General features: G+C 53.4%; 1 protein-coding gene across 1 annotated transcript in view; it reads right to left on the reverse strand.

Moving 5' to 3' along the window:
• The window catches only part of rapsn (receptor-associated protein of the synapse, 43kD), a 185,031-nt gene that overhangs the window by 37,255 nt on the left and 123,758 nt on the right, over positions 1 to 24,018 (reverse strand). The window contains exon 5 of the mRNA XM_072518720.1: positions 16,189 to 16,388. Coding sequence (XP_072374821.1) covers positions 16,189 to 16,388 — 200 coding nt within the window. The remainder of the gene's footprint in view (positions 1 to 16,188; positions 16,389 to 24,018) is intronic.

Raw genomic sequence — 24,018 nt, forward strand, 5'->3', positions numbered from 1 at the left:
TCACTCTGTACTGACCCTCTGACAGTGCAGCACTCCCTCAGTACTGACCCTCTGACAGTGTGGCGCTCCCTCAGTACTGACCCTCTGACACTGCAACGCACCATCAGTACTGATGCTGTGACAATGCAGCTCTCCCTCAGTACTGACCCTCTGACAATGCAGCACTCCCACAGGACTGAAGCTGTGACAATGCAGCTTTCCCTCAGTACTGACCCTCTGACAGTGCAGTACCCCTTCAGTACTGACCCTCTGACAGTGTGGTGCTCCCTCAGGACTGACCCTCTAACAGTGTGGCGGTCCCTCAGTACTGAACCTCTGACAGTGCAGCACTCCCTCAATACTGATGCTGTGACAATGCAGCACTCCCTCAGTACTAACCCTCTGACAGTGCAACGCTCCCTCAGTACTGATGCAATGACAATGCAGCTCTCCCTCCGTACTAACCCTCTAACAGTGCAGCACTCCCTCAGTACTGACCCTCTGACAGTGTAGCACTCCCTCAGTACTGGCCGTCTGAGAGTGCAGCATTCTCTCACTACTTACCCTCTGACAGTGCAACGCTCCCTCAGTACTGATGCTGTGTCAATGCAGCACTCCCTCACTACTCACCCTCTGACAGCCCCCATTACTGATGCTGTGACAATGCAGCACTCACTCTGTACTGACCCTTTGACAGTGTGGCGCTCCCTCAGTACTGACGCTTTGACAGTTCAGCACTCCCTCAGTGCTGACCCTCTGACAGTGCAAAGCTCCCTCAGTACTGATGCTGTGACAATGCAGCGCTCACTCTGTACTGACCCTCTGACAGTGTGGCGCTCCCTCAGTACTGACCCTCTGACAGTGCAGCACTCCCTCAGTACTGACCCTCTGACAATACAGCTCTCCCTCAGTACTGACCCTCTGACAATGCAGCGCTCGCTGAGTACTGACCCTCCGACACTGCAGCACTCCCTCAGTACAGACCCTGTGACAGTGCAGCACTCCCTCACTACTGACCCTCTGACAGTGCAACGCTCCCTCAGTACTGATGCTGTGACAATGCAGCGCTCACTCTATACTGACCATCTGATAGGGTGGTTCCCTGAGTACTGACCCACTGACAGTGTGGCGCCCCCTCAGTACTGACCCTCTGACAGTGCAGCGCTCCCTCATTACTTACCCTCTGACAGTACAGCACTCCCTCAGTACTGACCCTCTGACAGTGCAGCACTCCCTCAGTACTGACACTCTGACAGTGCAGCACTCCCTCAGTACTGACAAACTGACAGAGTAGCATTCCCTCAGTACTGACCCTTTGACAGTGCAGCATTCCTTCATTACTTGCCCTCTGACAGCGCAACACTCCCTCAGTACTGATCCTGTGACAATGCAGCGCTCACTCTGTACTGACCCTCTGACAGTGTGGCGCTCTCTCAGTACTGACCATCTGACAGTGTGGTGCTCCCTCAGTACTGACCCTGAGACAGTGCAGCACTCCCTCAATACTAATCCTCTGACAGTGCAGCACTCTCTCAGTACTGACCCTCTGACAATGTAGCAGTCCCTCAGTACTCACCCTCTGACAGTGCAGCACTCCCTCACTACTGACCCCCTGACAGTACAGCATTCCCTCGGTACTGACCCTCTTACAATTCAGCTCCCCATCAGTACTGACCCTCTGACAATGCAGCGCTCGCTCAGTACTGACCCTCCGACAGTGCAGCACTTCCTCAGTACTGACCCTCTGACAGTGCAGCTCTCCCTCAGTACTGACCCTCTGACAGTGCAGCACTCCCTCAGTACTGACCCTCTGACAGTGCAGCACTCCCTCAGTACTGACCCTCTGACAGTGCAGCACTCCCTCAGTACTCACCCTCTGACAGTGCAGCACTCCCTCACTACTGACCGTCTGACAGTGCAAAGCTCCCTCAGTACTGATGCTGTGACAATGCAGCGCTCACTCTGTACTGACCCTCTGACAGTGTGGTGCTCTCTCAGTACTGACCCTCTGACAGTGTGGCGCTCCCTCAGTACTGACCCTCTGACAGTGTAGCACTCCCTCAGTACTGACCCTCTGACAGTGCAGCATTCCATCACTCCTTACCCTCTGACAGTGCAACGTTCCCTCAGTACTGATGCTGTGATAATGCAGCGCTCACTCTGTACTGACCCTCTGACAGTGCAGCACTCCCTCAGTACTGACCCTCTGACAGTGTGGCGCTCCCTCAGTACTGACCCTCTGACACTGCAACGCACCATCAGTACTGATGCTGTGACAATGCAGCTCTCCCTCAGTACTGACCCTCTGACAATGCAGCACTCCCACAGGACTGAAGCTGTGACAATGCAGCTTTCCCTCAGTACTGACCCTCTGACAGTGCAGTACCCCTTCAGTACTGACCCTCTGACAGTGTGGTGCTCCCTCAGGACTGACCCTCTAACAGTGTGGCGGTCCCTCAGTACTGAACCTCTGACAGTGCAGCACTCCCTCAATACTGATGCTGTGACAATGCAGCACTCCCTCAGTACTAACCCTCTAACAGTGCAGCACTCCCTCAGTACTGACCCTCTGACAGTGTAGCACTCCCTCAGTACTGGCCGTCTGAGAGTGCAGCATTCTCTCACTACTTACCCTCTGACAGTGCAACGCTCCCTCAGTACTGATGCTGTGTCAATGCAGCACTCCCTCACTACTCACCCTCTGACAGCCCCCATTACTGATGCTGTGACAATGCAGCACTCACTCTGTACTGACCCTTTGACAGTGTGGCGCTCCCTCAGTACTGACGCTTTGACAGTACAGCACTCCCTCAGTACTGACCCTCTGACAGTGCAAAGCTCCCTCAGTACTGATGCTGTGACAATGCAGCGCTCACTCTGTACTGACCCTCTGACAGTGTGGCGCTCCCTCAGTACTGACCCTCTGACAGTGCAGCACTCCCTCAGTACTGACCCTCTGACAATACAGCTCTCCCTCAGTACTGACCCTCTGACAATGCAGCGCTCGCTGAGTACTGACCCTCCGACACTGCAGCACTCCCTCAGTACAGACCCTGTGACAGTGCAGCACTCCCTCACTACTGAACCTCTGACAGTGCAACGCTCCCTCAGTACTGATGCTGTGACAATGCAGCGCTCACTCTATACTGACCATCTGATAGGGTGGTTCCCTGAGTACTGACCCACTGACAGTGTGGCGCCCCCTCAGTACTGACCCTCTGACAGTGCAGCGCTCCCTCATTACTTACCCTCTGACAGTACAGCACTCCCTCAGTACTGACCCTCTGACAGTGCAGCACTCCCTCAGTACTGACACTCTGACAGTGCAGCACTCCCTCAGTACTGACAAACTGACAGAGTAGCATTCCCTCAGTACTGACCCTTTGACAGTGCAGCATTCCTTCATTACTTGCCCTCTGACAGCGCAACACTCCCTCAGTACTGATCCTGTGACAATGCAGCGCTCACTCTGTACTGACCCTCTGACAGTGTGGCGCTCTCTCAGTACTGACCATCTGACAGTGTGGTGCTCCCTCAGTACTGACCCTGAGACAGTGCAGCACTCCCTCAATACTAATCCTCTGACAGTGCAGCACTCTCTCAGTACTGACCCTCTGACAATGTAGCAGTCCCTCAGTACTCACCCTCTGACAGTGCAGCACTCCCTCACTACTGACCCCCTGACAGTACAGCATTCCCTCGGTACTGACCCTCTTACAATTCAGCTCCCCATCAGTACTGACCCTCTGACAATGCAGCGCTCGCTCAGTACTGACCCTCCGACAGTGCAGCACTTCCTCAGTACTGACCCTCTGACAGTGCAGCTCTCCCTCAGTACTGACCCTCTGACAGTGCAGCACTCCCTCAGTACTGACCCTCTGACAGTGCAGCACTCCCTCAGTACTGACCCTCTGACAGTGCAGCACTCCCTCAGTACTCACCCTCTGACAGTGCAGCACTCCCTCACTACTGACCGTCTGACAGTGCAAAGCTCCCTCAGTACTGATGCTGTGACAATGCAGCGCTCACTCTGTACTGACCCTCTGACAGTGTGGTGCTCTCTCAGTACTGACCCTCTGACAGTGTGGCGCTCCCTCAGTACTGACCCTCTGACAGTGTAGCACTCCCTCAGTACTGACCCTCTGACAGTGCAGCATTCCATCACTCCTTACCCTCTGACAGTGCAACGTTCCCTCAGTACTGATGCTGTGATAATGCAGCGCTCACTCTGTACTGACCCTCTGACAGTGCAGCACTCCCTCAGTACTGACCCTCTGACAGTGTGGCGCTCCCTCAGTACTGACCCTCTGACACTGCAACGCACCATCAGTACTGATGCTGTGACAATGCAGCTCTCCCTCAGTACTGACCCTCTGACAATGCAGCACTCCCACAGGACTGAAGCTGTGACAATGCAGCTTTCCCTCAGTACTGACCCTCTGACAGTGCAGTACCCCTTCAGTACTGACCCTCTGACAGTGTGGTGCTCCCTCAGGACTGACCCTCTAACAGTGTGGCGGTCCCTCAGTACTGAACCTCTGACAGTGCAGCACTCCCTCAATACTGATGCTGTGACAATGCAGCACTCCCTCAGTACTAACCCTCTGACAGTGCAACGCTCCCTCAGTACTGATGCAATGACAATGCAGCTCTCCCTCCGTACTAACCCTCTAACAGTGCAGCACTCCCTCAGTACTGACCCTCTGACAGTGTAGCACTCCCTCAGTACTGGCCGTCTGAGAGTGCAGCATTCTCTCACTACTTACCCTCTGACAGTGCAACGCTCCCTCAGTACTGATGCTGTGTCAATGCAGCACTCCCTCACTACTCACCCTCTGACAGCCCCCATTACTGATGCTGTGACAATGCAGCACTCACTCTGTACTGACCCTTTGACAGTGTGGCGCTCCCTCAGTACTGACGCTTTGACAGTACAGCACTCCCTCAGTACTGACCCTCTGACAGTGCAAAGCTCCCTCAGTACTGATGCTGTGACAATGCAGCGCTCACTCTGTACTGACCCTCTGACAGTGTGGCGCTACCTCAGTACTGACCCTCTGACAGTGTGGCGCTCCCTCAGTACTGACCCTCTGACAGTGCAGCGCTTCCTCATTACTGACCCTCTGACAGTGCCGCACTCCCTCAGTACTGACCCTCTGACAGTGCAGCACTCCCTCAGTACTGAGCCTCTGACAGTGTAGCAGTCCCTCAGTACTGACCCTCGGACAGTGCAGCACTCCCTCACTACTGACCCTCTGACAGTGCAACGCTCCCTCAGTACTGTTGCTGTGAAAATGCAGCGCTCACTCTGTACTTACCCGCTGACAGTGTTGTGCTCCGTCAGTACTGTCCCTCTGGCAGTCAGGCGCCCCCTCAGTACTGACCCTCTGACAGTGCAGACCTCCTTCAGTACAGACCCTCTGACAGTGCATCACTCCCTCAGTACTGACCCTCTGACAGTACAGTCCTCACTCAGTACTGACCCTCTGACAGTGCAGCACTCCCTCAGTACTGACCCTCTGACAGTGCAGCATTCCCTCACTAGTTACCCTCTTACAGCGCAACGCTCCCTCAGTACTGATACTGTGACAATGCAGCGCTCACTCTGTACTAACCCTCTGACAATGCAGCACTCCCTCAGTACTGACCCTCTGACAGTGTGGCGCTCCCTCAGTACTGACCCTCTGACAGTGCAGCGCTTCCTCATTACTGACCCTCTGACAGTGCCGCACTCCCTCAGTACTGACCCTCAGACAGTGCAGCACTCCCTCAGTACTGACCCTCAGACAGTGCACGATTCCCTCACTACTTACCCTCTGACAGCGCAACGCTCCCTCAGTACTGATGCTGTGACAAGCAGCGCTCACTCTGTACTGACCCCCTGACAGTGTGGTGCTCCCTCAGTACTGAGCCTCTGACAGTGTGGCGCCCACTCAGTACTGACCCTCTGACAGTACAGACCTCCCTCAGTACTGATACTGTGACAATGCAGGACTCACTCTGTGCTAACCCTCTGACAATGCAGCACTCCCTCTGTACTGACCCTCTGACAGTGCAGCACTCCCTCAGTACTGACCCCCTGACAGTACAGCATTCCCTCAGTACTGACCCTCTGATAATTCAGCTCTCCCTCAGTACTGACACTCTGACAATGCAGCGCTCGCTCAGTTCTGACCCTCTGACAGTGCAACGCTCCCTGAGTACTGATGCTGTGACAATGCAGCGCTCACTCTATACTGACCCTCTGACAGTGTGGTGCTCCCTCAGTACTGACCCACTGACAGTGTGGCGCCCCCTCAGTACTGACCCTCTGACAGTGCAGCACTCCCTCAGTACTGACAATCTGGCAGTGTAGCATTCCCTCAGTACTGACCCTTTCACAGTGCAGCATTCCCTCATTACGTACCCTCTGACAGCGCAACACTCCCTCAGTACTGATCCTGTGACAATGCAGCGCTCACTCTGTACTGACCCTCTGACAGTGTGGTGCTCCCTCAGAACTGACCCTGAGACAGTGCAGCACTCCCTCAGTACTAATCCTCTGTCAGGGCAGCACTCCCTCAGTACGGACCCTCTGTCTGTGCAGCTCTCCCTCAGTACTGACCCTCTGACCGTGCAGCACTCCCTCAGTACTGACCCTCTGACAGTGCAGCACTCCCTCACTACTGACCCTATGACAGTGCAAAGCTCCCTCAGTACTGATGCTGTGACAATGCAGCGCTCACTCTGTACTGACCCTCTGACAGTGTGGCGCTCCCTCAGTACTGACCCTCTGACAGTGTGGCGCTCCCTCAGTACTGACCCTCTGACAGTGCAAAGCTCCCTCAGTACTGATGCTGTGACAATGCAGCACTCACCCTGTACTGACCCTCTGACAGTGTGGCGCTCCCTCAGTACTGACCCTCTGACAGTGTGGCGCTCCCTCAGTACTGACCCTCTGACAGTGCAGCGCTTCCTCATTACTGACCCTCTGACAGTGCAGCACTCAATCAGTACTGACCCTCTGACAGTGTAGCAGTCCCTCAGTACTGACCCTCTGACAGTGCAGCACTCCCTCACTACTGACCCTCTGACAGTGCAACGCTCCCTCAGTACTGCTGCTGTGATAATGCAGCACTCACTCTGTACTGACTCTCTGACAGTGTGGTGCTCACTCAGTACTGACCATCTGACAGTGTGGTGCTCCCTCAGTACTGACCCTCAGACAGTGCAGCACTCCCTCAGTACTAACCCTCTGACAGTGCAACGCACCCTCAGTACTGATGCTGTGACTATGCAGCACTCCCTCAGTACTGACCCTCTGACAGTGCAGCTCTCCGTCAGTACTGACACTCAGACAGTGCAGCACTCCCTCAGTACTGACAATCTGACAGTGTAGCATTCCCTCAGTACTCACCCTTTGACAGTGCAGCATTCCCTCATTACTTACCCTCTGACAGTGCAGCACTCCCTCAGTTCTAACCCTCTGACCGTGCAACGCGCCCTCAGTACTGATGCTGTGACTATGCAGCTCTCCCTCCGTACTGACCCTCTGACAGTGCAGCACTCCCTCAGTACTTACCCTCTGACAGTGCAGCACTCCCTCAGTACTGATCCACTGACAGTGCAGCTCTCCCTCAGTACTGATCCTCTGACATTGCAGCGCTTCCTCATTACTGACCCTCTGACATTGCAGCATTCCCTCAGTACTGATCATCTGACAATGCAGCACTCCCTCAGTACTGACCCTCTGACAGTGCAGCGCTCCCTCAGTACTGACCCTCTGACAGCGCAACGCTCCCTCAGTACTGATACTGTGACAATGCAGCACTCACTCTGTACTGACCCTCTGACAGTGTGGCGCTCCCTCAGTACTCACCCTCTAACAGTGTGGCGCTCCCTCAGTACTGACCCTCTGACAGTGCAGCACTCCCTCAGTACTAACCCTCTGACAGTGCGGCACTCCCTCTGTACTGACCCTCTGACAGTACAGCACTCCCTCAGTACTGACCCTCTGACAGTGCAACGCTCCCTCAGTACTGATGCTGTGACAATGCAGCGCTCACTCTGTACTGACCCTCTGACAGTGTGGTGCTCCCTCAGTACTGACCATCTGACAGTGTGGCGCCCCCTCAGTACTGTCCTTCTGACAGTGCAGCGCTCCCTCAGTACTGACCCTCTGACAGTACAGCACTCCCTCAGTACTGACACTCTGACAGCACAGCACTCCCTTAATACTGACCCTCCGACAGTGCAGCACTCCCTCACTACTGACCCTCGGCCAGTACAGTCCTCACTCAGTACTGACCCTCTGACAGTGTAGCACTCCCTCAGTACTGACCCTCTGACAGTGTGGCGCTCCCTCAGTACTGACCCTCTGACAGTGTGGCGCCCCCTCAGTACTGACCCTCTGACAGTTAAGCGCTCCCTCATTACTGACCCTCTGACAGTACAGCACTCCCTCAGTACTGACACTCTGACAGCACAGCACTCCCTTAATACCGACCCTCCGACAGTGCAGCACTCCCTCACTACTGACCCTCGGCCAGTACAGTCCTCACTCAGTACTGACCCTCTGACAGTGTAGCACTCCCTCAGTACTGACCCTCTGACAGTGTGGCGCTCCCTCAGTACTGATGCTGTGACAATGCAGCTCTCCCTCAGTACTAACACTCTGACAATGCAGCGCTCCCTCAGTACTGACCCTCTAACAGTGCAGCACTCCCTCAGTACTGACCCTCTGACAGTGGAGCACTCCCTCACTACTGACCGTCTGAAAGTGCAGCATTCCCTCACTACTTATCCTCTGACAGTGCAACGCTCCCTCAGTACTGATGCTGTGACTATGCAGCTCTCCCTCCGTACTGACCCTCTGACAGTGCAGCACTCCCTCAGTACTGACCCTCTGACAATGCAGCACTCCCTCACTACTCACCCTCTGACAGCCCCCATTACTGATGCTGTGACAATGCAGCACTCACTCTGTACTGACCCTTTGACAGTGTGGCGCTCCCTCAGTACTGACCCTTTGACAGTACAGCAGTCCCTCAGTACTGACCCTCTGACAGTGCAGCTCTCCCTCAGTACTGACACTCAGACAGTGCAGCACTCCCTCAGTACTGACAATCTGACAGTGTAGCATTCCCTCAGTACTGACCCTTTGACAGTGCAGCATTCCCTCATTACTTACCCTCTGACAGTGCAGCGCTTCCTCATTACTGACCCTCTGACATTGCAGCATTCCCTCAGTACTGATCATCTGACAATGCAGCACTCCCTCAGTACTGACCGACTGACAGCGCAACGCTCCCTCAGTACTGATACTGTGACAATGCAGCGCTCACTCTGTACTGACCCTCTGACAGTGTGGCGCTCCCTCAGTACTGACCCTCTAACAGTGCGGCACTCCCTCTGTACTGACCCTCTGACAGTGCAGCACTCCCTCAGTACTGACCCCCTGACAGTACAGCATTCCCTCAGTGCTGAGCCTCTGACAATTCAGCTCTCCCTCATTACTGACCCTCTGACAGTACAGCACTCCCTCAGTACTGACCCTCTGACAGTGCAACGCTCCCTCAGTACTGACCCTCTGACAGTGCAGCACTCCCTCAGTACTGACCCTCTGACAATGCAGCACTCCCTCAGTACTCACCCTCTGACAGTGCAACGCTCCCTCAGTACTGATGCTGTGACAATGCAGCGCTCACTCTGTACTGACCCTCTGACAGTGTGGCGCTCCCTCAGTACTGACCCTCTAACAGTGCGGCACTCCCTCTGTACTGACCCTCTGACAGTGCAGCACTCCCTCAGTACTGACCCCCTGACAGTACAGCATTCCCTCAGTGCTGAGCCTCTGACAATTCAGCTCTCCCTCAATACTGACCCTCTGACAGTACAGCACTCCCTCAGTACTGACCCTCTGACAGTGCAACGCTCCCTCAGTACTGACCCTCTGACAGTGCAGCACTCCCTCAGTACTGACCGTCTGAGAGTGCAGCATTCCCTCAGTACTGACCCTCTGACAGTGCAACGCTCCCTCAGTACTGATGCTGTGACAATGCAGCGCTCACTCTGTACTGACCCTCTGACTGTGTGGTGCTCCCTCAGTACTGACCCTCTGACTGTGTGGCGCCCCCTCAGTACTGACCCTCTGACAGTGCAGCGCTCCCTCATTACTGACCCTCTGACAGTACAGCACTCCCTCACTACTGACCCTCGGCCAGTACAGTCCTCATTCAGTACTGACCCTCTGACAGTGTAGCACTCCCTCAGTACTGACCCTCTAACAGTGCGGCACTCCCTCTGTACTGATGCTTTGACAATGCAGCTCTCCCTCAGTACTAACACTCTGACAATGCAGCGCTCCCTCATTACTGACCCTCTAACAGTGCAGCACTCCCTCAGTACTGACCCTCTGACAGTGCAGCACTCCCTCAGTACTGACCGTCTGAGAGTGCAGCATTCCCTCATTACTTATCCTCTGACAGTGCAACGCTCCCACAGTACTGATGCTGGGACAATGCAGCACTCCCTCACTACTCACCCTCTGACAGCCCCCATTACTGATGCTGTGACAATGCAGCACTCACTCTCTACTGACCCTTTGACAGTACAGCACTCCCTCAGTACTGAAGCTCTGACAGTGCAGCTCTCCCTCAGTACTGACACTCAGACAGTGCAGCACTCCCTCAGTACTGACAATCTGACAGTGTAGCATTCCCTCAGTACTGACCCTTTGACAGTGCAGCATTCCCTCATTACTTACCTTTTGACAGTGCAGCACTCCCTCAGTACTAACCCTCTGACCGTGCAACGCGCCCTCAGTACTGATGCTGTGACTATGCAGCTCTCCCTCCGTACTGACCCTCTGACAGTGCAGCACTCACTCAGTACTGCCCCTCTGACAGTGCAGCACTCCCTCAGTACTGACCCTCTGACAGTGCAGCACTCCCTCAGTACTGATCCTCTGACAGTGCAGCTCTCCCTCAGTACTGATCCTCTGACAGTGCAGCACTCCCTCAGTCCGGACCCTCTGACAGTGCAGCTCTCCCTCAGTACTGATCATCTGACAGTGCATCACTCCCTCAGTACTGACCCTCTGACAGTGTAGCACTCCCTCAGCATTGACCCTCTGACATTGCAGCACTCCCTCAGCATTGAACCTCTGACAGCGCAGCTCTCCCTCAGTACTGATCATCTGACAGTGCAGCACTCCCTCAGTACTGACCCTCTGACAGTGTAGCACTCCCTCAGCATTGACCCTCTGACATTGCAGCACTCCCTCAGCATTGAACCTCTGACAGTGCAGCACTCCCTCAGTACTGACCCTCTGACAGTGTGGCGCCCCCTCAGTACTGACCCTCTGACAGTTAAGCGCTCCCTCATTACTGACCCTCTGACAGTACAGCACTCCCTCAGTACTGACACTCTGACAGCACAGCACTCCCTTAATACCGACCCTCCGACAGTGCAGCACTCCCTCACTACTGACCCTCGGCCAGTACAGTCCTCACTCAGTACTGACCCTCTGACAGTGTAGCACTCCCTCAGTACTGACCCTCTGACAGTGTGGCGCTCCCTCAGTACTGATGCTGTGACAATGCAGCTCTCCCTCAGTACTAACACTCTGACAATGCAGCGCTCCCTCAGTACTGACCCTCTAACAGTGCAGCACTCCCTCAGTACTGACCCTCTGACAGTGGAGCACTCCCTCACTACTGACCGTCTGAAAGTGCAGCATTCCCTCAGTACTGATCATCTGACAATGCAGCACTCCCTCAGTACTGACCCTCTGACAGTGCAGCACTCCCTCAGTACTGACCGACTGACAGCGCAACGCTCCCTCAGTACTGATACTGTGACAATGCAGCGCTCACTCTGTAATGACCCTCTGACAGTGTGGCGCTCCCTCAGTACTGACCCTCTAACAGTGCGGCACTCCCTCTGTACTGACCCTCTGACAGTGCAGCACTCCCTCAGTACTGACCCCCTGACAGTACAGCATTCCCTCAGTGCTGAGCCTCTGACAATTCAGCTCTCCCTCATTACTGACCCTCCGACAGTACAGCACTCCCTCAGTACTGACCCTCTGACAGTGCAACGCTCCCTCAGTACTGATGCTGTGACAATGCAGCGCTCACTCTGTACTGACCCTCTGACAGTGTGGTGCTCCCTCAGTACTGACCCTCTGACTGTGTGGCGCCCCCTCAGTACTGACCCTCTGACAGTGCAGCGCTCCCTCATTACTGACCCTCTGACAGTACAGCACTCCCTCACTACTGACCCTCGGCAAGTACAGTCCTCATTCAGAACTGACCCTCTGACAGTGTAGCACTCCCTCAGTACTGCCCCTCTGACAGTGTGGCGCTCCCTCAGTACTGACCCTCTAAAAGTGTGGCGCACCCTCAGTACTGATGCTTTGACAATGCAGCTCTCCCTCAGTACTAACACTCTGACAATGCAGCGCTCCCTCAGTACTGACCGTCTGAGAGTGCAGCATTCCCTCACTACTTATCCTCTGACAGTGCAACGCTCCCTCAGTACTGATGCTGGGACAATGCAGCACTCCCTCACTACTCACCCTCTGACAGCCCCCATTACTGATGCTGTGACAATGCAGCACTCACTCTCTACTGACCCTTTGACAGTGTGGCGCTCCCTCAGTACTGACCCTTTGACAGTACAGCACTCCCTCAGTACTGACGCTCTGACAGTGCATCTCTCCCTCAGTACTGACACTCAGACAGTGCAGCACTCCCTCAGTACTGACAATCTGACAGTGTAGCATTCCCTCATTACTTACCTTTTGACAGTGCAGCACTCCCTCAGTACTAACCCTCTGACCGTGCAACGCGCCCTCAGTACTGATGCTGTGACTATGCAGCTCTCCCTCCGTACTGACCCTCTGACAGTGCAGCACTCACTCAGTACTGCCCCTCTGACAGTGCAGCACTCCCTCAGTACTGACCCTCTGACAGTGCAGCACTCCCTCAGTACTGATCCTCTGACAGTGCAGCTCTCCCTCAGTACTGATCCTCTGACAGTGCAGCACTCCCTCAGTCCGGACCCTCTGACAGTGCAGCTCTCCCTCAGTACTGATCATCTGACAGTGCAGCACTCCCTCAGTACTGACCCTCTGACAGTGTAGCACTCCCTCAGCATTGACCCTCTGACATTGCAGCACTCCCTCAGCATTGAACCTCTGACAGTGCAGCACTCCCTCAGTACTAACCCTCTGACAGTGCAGCACTCCCTCAGTACTCACCCTCTGACAGTGCAGCGCTCCCTCACTACGGACCCTGTGACAGTGTAACGCTCCCTCAGTACAGATGCAGTGACGATGCAGCGCTCACTCTGTACTGAGCCTCTGACAGTGCGGCACTCCCTCAGTACTGACCCTCTGACAGTGTGGCGCTCCCTCAGTACTGACCCTCTGACAGTGCAGCACTCCCTCACTACTGACCCTCTGACTGTCCGTGCTCCCTCAGTACTGATGCTGTGACAATGCAGCGCTCACTCTGTACTGACCCTCTGGCAGTGTGGAGCACCCTCAGTACTGACCCTCTGACAGTGTGGCGCTCCCTCAGTCCTGACCCTCTGACAGTGTGGCGCTCCCTCAGTCCTGACCCTCTGACAGTGCAGCACTCCCTCAGTACTAACCCTCTGACAGTGCAATGCTCCCTCAGTACTAATGCTGTGACAATGCAGCTCTCCCTCAGTACTAACACTCTGACAATGCAGCGCTCCCTCAGTACTGACCCTCTAACAGTCCAGCACTCCCTCAGTACTGACCCTCTGACAGTGGAGCACTCCCTCACTACTGACCGTCTGAAAGTGCAGCACTCCCTCACTACGGACCCTCTGACAGTGCAACGCTCCCTCAGTACTGATGCTGTGACTATGCAGCTCTCCCTCCGTACTGACCCTCTGACAGTGCAGCACTCCCTCAGTACTGACCCTCTGACAGTGCAGCACTCCCTCACTACGGACCCTGTGACAGTGTAACGCTCCCTCAGCACAGATGCAGTGACGATGCAGCGCTCACTCTGTACTGAGCCTCTGACAGTGCGGCACTCCCTCAGTACTGACCCTCTGACAGTGTGGCGCTCCCTCAGTACTGACCCTCTGACAGTGCAGCACTCCCTCACTACTGACCCTCTGACTGTCCGTGCTCCCTCAGTACTGATGCTGTGACAATGCAGCGCTCACTCTGTACTGACCCTCTGACAGTGTGGAGCACCCTCAGTCCTGACCCTCTGACAGTGCAGCACTCCCTCAGTACTAACCCTCTGACAGTGCAATGCTCCCTCAGTATTAATGCTGTGACAATACAGCACTTCCTCAGTACTGACCCTTTGACAGTACAGCACTACCCCAGCACTAACCCTCTGACAGTGCAACGCTCCCTCATTAATGATGCTGTGACAATGCAGCTCTCCCTCAGTACTGACCCTCTGACAGTGCAGCACTCCCTCACTCCTGACCCTCTGACAGTGAAACGCTCCCTCAGTACTGATGCTGTGACAATGCAGCGCTCACTCTGTACTGACCCTCTGACAGTGTGGAGCACCCTCAGTACTGACCCTCTGACAGTGTGGCGCTCCCTCAGTACTGACCCTCTGACAGTGCAGCACTCCCTCAGTACTAACCCTCTGACTGTGCAATGCTCCCTCAGTACTGATGCTATGACAATACAGCTCTCCCTCAGTACTGACCCTCTGACAGTGCAAACAAAGAACAAAGAACAAAGAAATGTACAGCACAGGAACAGGCCCTTCGCCCCTCCAAGCCCGCGCCGACCATACTGCCCGACTAAACTACAATCTTCTACACTATCCTTCTATTCCCATCCTAAGTACTGACCCCCTGAGAGTGCAGCACTCCCTCACTACTGACCCTCTGACAGTGCAACGCTCCTTCAATATTGATGCTGTTACAATGCAGCTCTCCCTCAGTACTAACCCTCTGACAGTGTGGCACTCCCTCAGTACTGACCCTCTGACAGTGCAGCACTCCCTCACTACTGACCCTCTGACTGTCCGACGCTCCCTCAGTACTGATGCTGTGACAATGCAGCACTCCCTCAGTACTGACCCTCTGACTGTGCAGCTCTCCCTCAGTACTGACCCTCTGACAATGCAGCACTCCCTCAGTACTGCCCGTCCGACAGGGCAGCACTCCCTCAGTACTGACACTCTGAAAGTGCAGCACTCCGTCAGTACTGACCCTCTGACAGTGTAGCACTCCCTCAGTACTGACCCTCTGACAGTCCAACGCTCCCTCAGCACTGACCCTCTGACCGTGCAGCACTCCCTGAGTACTGACCCTCTCAGAGTGCAGCACTCCCTCACTACTGACCCTCTGACAGTGCAACGCTCCTTCAGTACTGATGCTGTGACAATGCAGCGTTCCCTCAGTACTGTCGCTCTGACAGTGCAGCTCTCCCTCAGTACTGACCTGCTGACAGTTCAGCACTCCCTCAGTACTGACCCTCTGACAGAGCAGCACTCCCTCAGTACTGACCCTCCGACAGTGCATCGTTCCCTCAGTATTGACCCTCTGACAGTGCATCACTCCCTCAGTATTGACCCTGACAGTACGGCACTCCCTCAATACTGATCCTCTGACAGCGCACACTCCCTCAGTACTGACTCTCTGACAGTGCAGCACTCCCTCAGTACTGCCCCTCTGACAGAGCAGCACTCCCTCAGTACTGACCCTCTGACAGAGCAGCACAACCTCAGCACCGACCCTCTGACAGTGCGTTGCTCCCTCAGTATTGACTCTGACAGTGCGGCACTCCCTCGATACTGATGCTCCGACACAGCAGAACTCCTCAGCATCACTCTCTGACAGTGCGGCAAGCCCTCAGACAGTGCGACGTTCCCTCAGTACTGACCCTCTGACAGTACGGCACTTCCTCAGAACTGACCATCTGACAGTGCGGCACTCCCTCAGTACTCACCCTCTGACTGTGCTGCACTCCCTCAGTACTGACCCTCTGACAGTGCATCACTCCCTCAGTACTGACTCTGACAATGCAGCACTCCCTCTGTATAGACTCTCTGACAGTGCAGCACTCCCTCAGTACTGACGCTCTGACAGTGCCGCACACCCTCAGTACTGACCCTCTGACAGTGCAGCATTTCCACAGTACTGACCCTCTGTATCTGATACCCAGACAGACAGAAGCAGAGACAGGCATTACTAGAACATTCCCACTTTTCTTACTTCAGGTGAAAGAGATGGGAACATGGCAGTGCCTGGAGCTGAGAGTTCTTATCTCCAATTGAATCCCCGCACATCCCGCAGTATAACTCCATATCTTCCAAACATTCGTGGAATTTGACAACATGCTCACGGAGAAGATGCTGACAGTCCTTTGTTCGATAGATGGTCTCACTCAGACAGTGTGCCTTCAACATATACAACTGCAGCGAGAGATAACAGAGAACATGCATCAGTCTCAAGAGTAAAAAGGGACTGTCACAAACTGAGACAGGCAGACAGTCACAAACACCAGACAGTTACAAACTAAGACAGGCAGACAGTCACAAACACCAGACAGTCACAAACTGATACAGGCACAAACACCAGACACTCACAAGTCACAAACACCAGCGAGTCTCAGACAACAGCCAGTTACAGACATCAGCCACTCACAAACACCAGACACTCACAAACACCAGACACCCAGAAATACCAGACACTCAGAAACAACACAGTCACAAACACCAGACACTCACAAACACCAGACACCCAGAATCACCAGACAGTCACAAACACCAGACACTCACAAGTCACAGACAACAGCCAGTCACAGACACCAGCCAGTCACAGACACGAGACACTCAAAAACACCAGACACTCAAAAACACCAGACACTCACAAACAAAAGACAGTCACAAACACCAGACAGTCACAAAAACCAGACAGTAACAAACACCAGACAGTCACAAACAACAGACAGTCACAAACACCAGACAGTCACAAACACCAGACAGTCACAAACACCAGACAGTCACAAACACCAGACAGTCACAAACACCAGACACTCACAAACACCATACAGTCACAAACACCAGCCAGTCACAGACACCAGACACTCACAAACACCAGACACTGACAAGTCACAGACAACAGCCAGTCACAGACATCAGCCAGTCACAGACATCAGCCAGTCACAGACACCAGACACTCAAAAACACCAGACACTCAAAAACACCAGACACTCACAAACACCAGACAGTCACAAACACCAGACAGTAACAAACACCAGACACTCACAAACACCAGACAGTCACAAACACCAGACAGTAACAAACACCAGACAGTCACAGACAGTCACAAACACCAGACAGTCACAAACACCAGACAGTCACAAACAACAGACAGTCACAAACACCAGACAGTAACAAACACCAGACAGGAACAAACACCAGACAGTCACAGACAGTCACAAACACCAGACACTCACAAACACCATACACCCAGAACCACCAGACACTCAGAATCACCAGACACTCAGAAACACCATACACTCGGAAACAGACAATCACAAACGCCAGACACTCACAAACACCAGACAGTCACAAACACCAGACACTCACAAGTCATAGACACCAGCCAGTCATAGACATCAGCCAGTCACAGACACCAGAGACTCACAAGCACCAGACACTCACAAGCACCAGACACTCACAAGGATCAGACACTCACAAACACCAGCCAGTCACAGACACCAGCCAGTCACAGACACCAGCCAGTCACAAACACCAGACACTCACAAACACCAGACACTCACAAACACCAGACACTCACAAACAACAGACACCCAGAACCACCAGACACTCAGAAACACCAGACACCCAGAAATACCATACACTCGGAAACAGACAGTCACAAATGCCAGACACTCACAAACACCAGACACTCACAAATCACAGATACCAGCCAGTGACAGACACCAGACATTCAAAAACACCAGACACTCAAAAACACCAGACACCCAGAAACACCAGACAGTCACAAACACCAGACACTCACAAGTCATAGACAACAGCCAGTCACAGACATCAGCCAGTCACAGACACCAGAGACTCACAAGCACCAGACACTCACAAGCACCAGACACTCACAAACACCAGCCAGTCACAGACACCAGCCAGTCACAGACACCAGCCAGTCACAAACACCAGACACTCACAGACACCAGCCAGTCACAAACACCAGCCAGTCACAGACACCAGACACTCACAAACACCAGCCAGTCACAGACACCAGCCAGTCACAGACACCAGCCAGTCACAAACACCAGCCAGTCACAGACACCAGCCAGTCACAAACACCAGCCAGTCACAGACACCAGCCAGTCACAAACACCAGACACTCACAGACACCAGCCAGTCACAAACACCAGCCAGTCACAGACACCAGACACTCACAAACACCAGCCAGTCACAAACACCAGCCAGTCACAAACACCAGCCAGTCACAGACACCAGCCAGTCACAGACACCAGCCAGTCACAAACACCAGACACTCACAGACACCAGCCAGTCACAAACACCAGCCAGTCACAGACACCAGACACTCACAAACACCAGCCAGTCACAGACACCAGCCAGTCACAGACACCAGCCAGTCACAAACACCAGCCAGTCACAAACACCAGACACTCACAGACACCAGCCAGTCACAAACACCAGCCAGTCACAAACACCAGCCAGTCACAAACACCAGACACTCACAGACACCAGCCAGTCACAAACACCAGCCAGTCACAGACACCAGCCAGTCACAAACACCAGCCAGTCACAGACACCAGCCAGTCACAGACACCAGACACTCACAAACACCAGCCAGTCACAAACACCAGACACTCACAAACACCAGCCAGTCACAAACACCAGCCAGTCACAGACACCAGCCAGTCACAGACACCAGCCAGTCACAAACACCAGACACTCACAGACACCAGCCAGTCACAAACACCAGCCAGTCACAAACACCAGCCAGTCACAGACACCAGCCAGTCACAGACACCAGCCAGTCACAAACACCAGACACTCACAAACACCAGCCAGTCACAAACACCAGCCAGTCACAGACACCAGACACTCACAAACACCAGCCAGTCACAAACACCAGCCAGTCACAGACACCAGCCAGTCACAGACACCAGCCAGTCACAGACACCAGCCAGTCACAAACACCAGCCAGTCACAGACACCAGCCAGTCACAAACACCAGCCAGTCACAGACACCAGCCAGTCACAGACACCAGACACTCACAAACACCAGACACCCAGAAACACCAGCCAGTCACAAACACCAGACACTCACAAACACCAGCCAGTCACAAACACCAGCCAGTCACAGACACCAGCCAGTCACAGACACCAGCCAGTCACAAACACCAGCCAGTCACAAACACCAGACACTCACAGACACCAGACAGTCACAAACACCAGACACTCACAAACACCAGACACCCAGAAACACCAGCCAGTCACAAACACCAGACACTCACAGACACCAGACAGTCACAAACACCAGACACTCACAAACACCAGACACCCAGAAACACCAGCCAGTCACAAACACCAGACACTCACAAACACCAGCCAGTCACAGACACCAGCCAGTCACAAACACCAGACACTCACAAACACCAGCCAGTCACAGACACCAGCCAGTCACAGACACCAGACAGTCACAAACACCAGACACTCACAAACACCAGACACTCACAAACACCAGCCAGTCACAGACACCAGCCAGTCACAAACACCAGCCAGTCACAAACACCAGCCAGTCACAAACACCAGCCAGTCACAGACACCAGCCAGTCACAGACACCAGCCAGTCACAGACACCAGCCAGTCACATACACCAGACACTCACAAACACCAGCCAGTCACAGACACCAGCCAGTCACAGACATCAGCCAGTCACAGACACCAGCCAGTCACAAACACCAGACACTCACAGACACCAGACACCCAGAAACACCAGCCAGTCACAGACACCAGCCAGTCACAGACATCAGCCAGTCACAGACACCAGCCAGTCACAAACACCAGACACTCACAAACAACAGACACCCAGAAACACCAGACACCCTGAAACACCAGACACCCTGAAACACCAGACACCAGAGATGGGCGTGTCCTTCTGATGCCCCCGCCGCCAGTCAGTGCCACAGGCGGAGCCCCCCCCCCCCCCCCCCCCCCCCTTGAGCTGAGCACTGAAATGAGCAGCTCAGACACCAGCCCTCCGCCTGAGACTCAGGACAACCTGGAGCTTGAGTCCGATGATGACACTGAAGAGTAGTGGGAAGTCAGAAGATTGGGAAGGCTACAGAAACAAACAGGATAACAAAGAGAGAAATAAGGAAAGAGTGGATCAATTATGAAGGTAGGCTAGCCAGTAACATTAGGAATGATAGTAAAAGTTTCTTTAAATACATTAAAAACAAACGAGAGGCAAAAGTAGACCATACACTCGGAAACAGACAGTCACAAACGCCAGACACTCACAAATCACAGACACCAGCCAGTGACAGACACCAGACACTCAAAAACACCAGACACTCAAAAACACCAGACACCCAGAAACACCAGACAGTCACAAACACCAGACACTCACAAGTCATAGACAACAGCCAGTCATAGACATCAGCCAGTCACAGACACCAGAGACTCACAAGCACCAGACACTCACAAGCATCAGACACTCACAAACACCAGCCAGTCACAGACACCAGCCAGTCACAGACACCAGCCAGTCACAAACACCAGACACTCACAGACACCAGCCAGTCACAGACACCAGACAGTCACAAACACCAGACACTCACAAACAACAGACACCCAGAACCACCAGACACTCAGAAACACCAGACACCCAGAAATACCATACACTTGGAAACAGACAGTCACAAATGCCAGACACTCACAAACACCAGACAGTCACAAACACCAGACACTCACAAATCACAGACACCAGCCAGTGACAGACACCAGACATTCAAAAACACCAGACACTCAAAAACACCAGACACCCAGAAACACCAGACAGTCACAAACACCAGACACTCACAAGTCATAGACAACAGCCAGTCACAGACATCAGCCAGTCACAGACACCAGAGACTCACAAGCACCAGACACTCACAAGCACCAGACACTCACAAGCATCAGACACTCACAAACACCAGCCAGTCACAGACATCAGCCAGTCACAGACACCAGCCAGTCACAAACACCAGACACTCACAAACACCAGACACTCACAAACAACAGACACCCAGAAACACCAGACACCCTGAAACACCAGACACCCTGAAACACCAGACACCAGAGATGGGCGTGTCCTTCTGATGTCCCCCGCCGCCAGTCAGTGCCACAGGCGGAGCCCCCCCCCCCCTTGAGCTGAGCACTGTAATGAGCAGCTCAGACACCAGCCCTCCGCCTGAGACTCAGGACAACCTGGAGCTTGAGTCCGATGATGACACTGAAGAGTAGTGGGAAGTCAGAAGATTGGGAAGGCTACAGTAACAAAGAGAGAAATAAGGAAAGAGTGGATCAATTATGAAGGTAGGCTAGCCAGTAACATTAGGAATGATAGTAAAAGTTTATTTAAATACATTAAAAACAAACGAGAGGCAAAAGTAGACATTGGGCCGCTCCAAAATGACGCTGGTAATCTAGTGATGGGAGACAAGGAAATAGCTGAGGAACTAAATAAGCACTTTGCGTCAGTCTTCACAGTAGAAGACATGAGTAATATCCCAACAATTCCGGAGAGTCGGGGGCAGAGTTGAATATGGTAGCCATCACAAAGGAGGAAGTGCTAGAGAAACTAAGAGGTCTAAAAATTGATAAATCTCCGGGCCCAGATGGGCTACATCCTAGAGTTCTAAAGGAGATAGCTGAAGAAATAGTGGAGGCGTTAGTTATGATCTTTCAAAAGTCACTGGAGTCAGGGAAAGTCCCAGAGGATTGGAAAATCGCTGTTGTAATCCCCCTGTTCAAGAAGGGAACAAGGAAAAAGATGGAAAATTATAGGCCAATTAGCCTAACCTCGGTTGTTGGCAAGATTCTAGAATCCATTGTTAAGGATGAGATTTCTAAATTCTTGGAAGTGCAGGGTCGGATTAGGACAAGTCAGCATGGATTTAGTAAGGGGAGGTCGTGCCTGACAAACCTGTTAGAGTTCTTTGAAGAGATAACAAATAGGTTAGACCAAGGAGAGCCAATGGATGTTATCTATCTTGACTTCCAAAAGGCCTTTGATAAGGTGCCTCACGGGAGACTGCTGAGTAAAATAAGGGCCTATGGTATTCGAGGCAAGGTACTAACAAGGATTGATGATTGGCTGTCAGGCAGAAGGCAGAGAGTTGGGATAAAAGGTTCTTTTTCGGAATGGCAACCGGTGACGAGTGGTGTCCCGCAGGGTTCAGTGTTGGGGCCACAGCTGTTCTCTTTATATATTCACGATCTAGATGACGGGACTGGGGGCATTCTGGCTAAGTTTGCCGATGATAGGTGGAGGGGCAGGTAGTATGGAGGAGGTGGGGAGGCTGCAGAAAGATTTAGACAGTTTAGGAGAGTGGTCCAAGAAATGGCTGATGAAATTCAACGTGGGCAAGTGCGAGGTCTTGCACTTTGGAAAAAAGAATAGAGGCATGGACTATTTTCTAAATGGTGACAAAATTCATAATGCTGAAGTGCAAAGGGACTTGGGAGTCCTAGTCCAGGATTCTCTAAAGGTAAACTTGCACGTTGAGTCCGTAATTAAGAAAGCAAATGCAATGTTGTCATTTATCTCAAGAGGCTTGGAATATAAAAGCAGGGATGCACTTCTGAAGCTTTATAAAGCATTAGTTAGGCCCCATTTAGAATACTGTGTGCAATTCTGGGCCCCACACTTCAGGAAGGACATACTGGCACTGGAGCGGGTCCAGCGGAGATTCACACGGATGATCCCAGGAATGGTAGGCCTAACATACGATGAATGTCTGAGGATCCTGGGATTATATTCATTGGAGTTTAGGAGATTGAGGGGAGATCTAATAGAAACTTACAAGATTATGATAGGGTGGATGTAGGGAAGTTGTTTCCATTAGCAGGGGAGACTAGGACCTGGGGGCACAGCCTTAGAATAAAAGGGAGTCACTTTAGAACAGAGATGAGGAGAAATTTCTTCAGCCAGAGAGTGGTGAGTCTGTGGAATTCATTGCCACAGAGGGCGGTGGAGGCCGGGACGTTGAGTGTCTTTAAGACAGAAGTTGATAAATTCTTGATTTCTCGAGGAATTAAGGGCTACGGAGAGAGAGCGGGTAAATAGAGTTGAAATCAGCCATGATTGAATGGTGGAGTGGATTCGATGGGCCGAATGGCCTTACTTCCGCTCCTATGTCTTATGGTCTTATGGACTTTCTGTCACAGCTGTCTCCCAACACCCTCCACCATCCCAGAGACACTCACCTTGGTTGGGCACATTAGTGAAGAGGCTCCTGGGAAACTATCTGGTGCGCATCACACAGCTGATCCGGTACAGCAGGTGGAGGTAGGAGCAGCCGAGGGGGCGGACAATCGGGGGCAGGACTGACCCCAGGAACCAGCTGCCGTCCAGATGGGTTTCGGGCTTCTGGAACGGACAGTCCCATCGATTGTGGAGATGCAGTCACAGAGCCAGGGACTACATGAGGGGTTGTCGGCGAGCATCCAGCAACTGCAGGTGCAGGTGGAGGAGTCCAACCACATGCAGGAGCAGGAGGTGGTGCCAACCATGCGTGCCACCCAGGCCAACACCGCACGGGTGGCATCCACCATGGAGGCATTGGGGGCGACAGTTGTGGCCATGCATCAGCATGCCAAAGGCCTGGGGCATTCTGTGCAGGCGCTGGCCGAGGCCCAGGACAGGGCAGCCATGTGCCAGAGCCACCTGGGCATTGCAGTGGCGCTCCTCAGCATGGCCCAGTCACAGCAGGCCATGGCTGGGAACGTCGGCGGCATTGTCCATGCGTTGGCTGACGTGACGCAGACACAGAGA

Source organism: Scyliorhinus torazame, chromosome 10 (assembly GCF_047496885.1).
Source record: "Scyliorhinus torazame isolate Kashiwa2021f chromosome 10, sScyTor2.1, whole genome shotgun sequence".
In the NCBI taxonomy this organism is placed as follows: domain Eukaryota; kingdom Metazoa; phylum Chordata; class Chondrichthyes; order Carcharhiniformes; family Scyliorhinidae; genus Scyliorhinus; species Scyliorhinus torazame.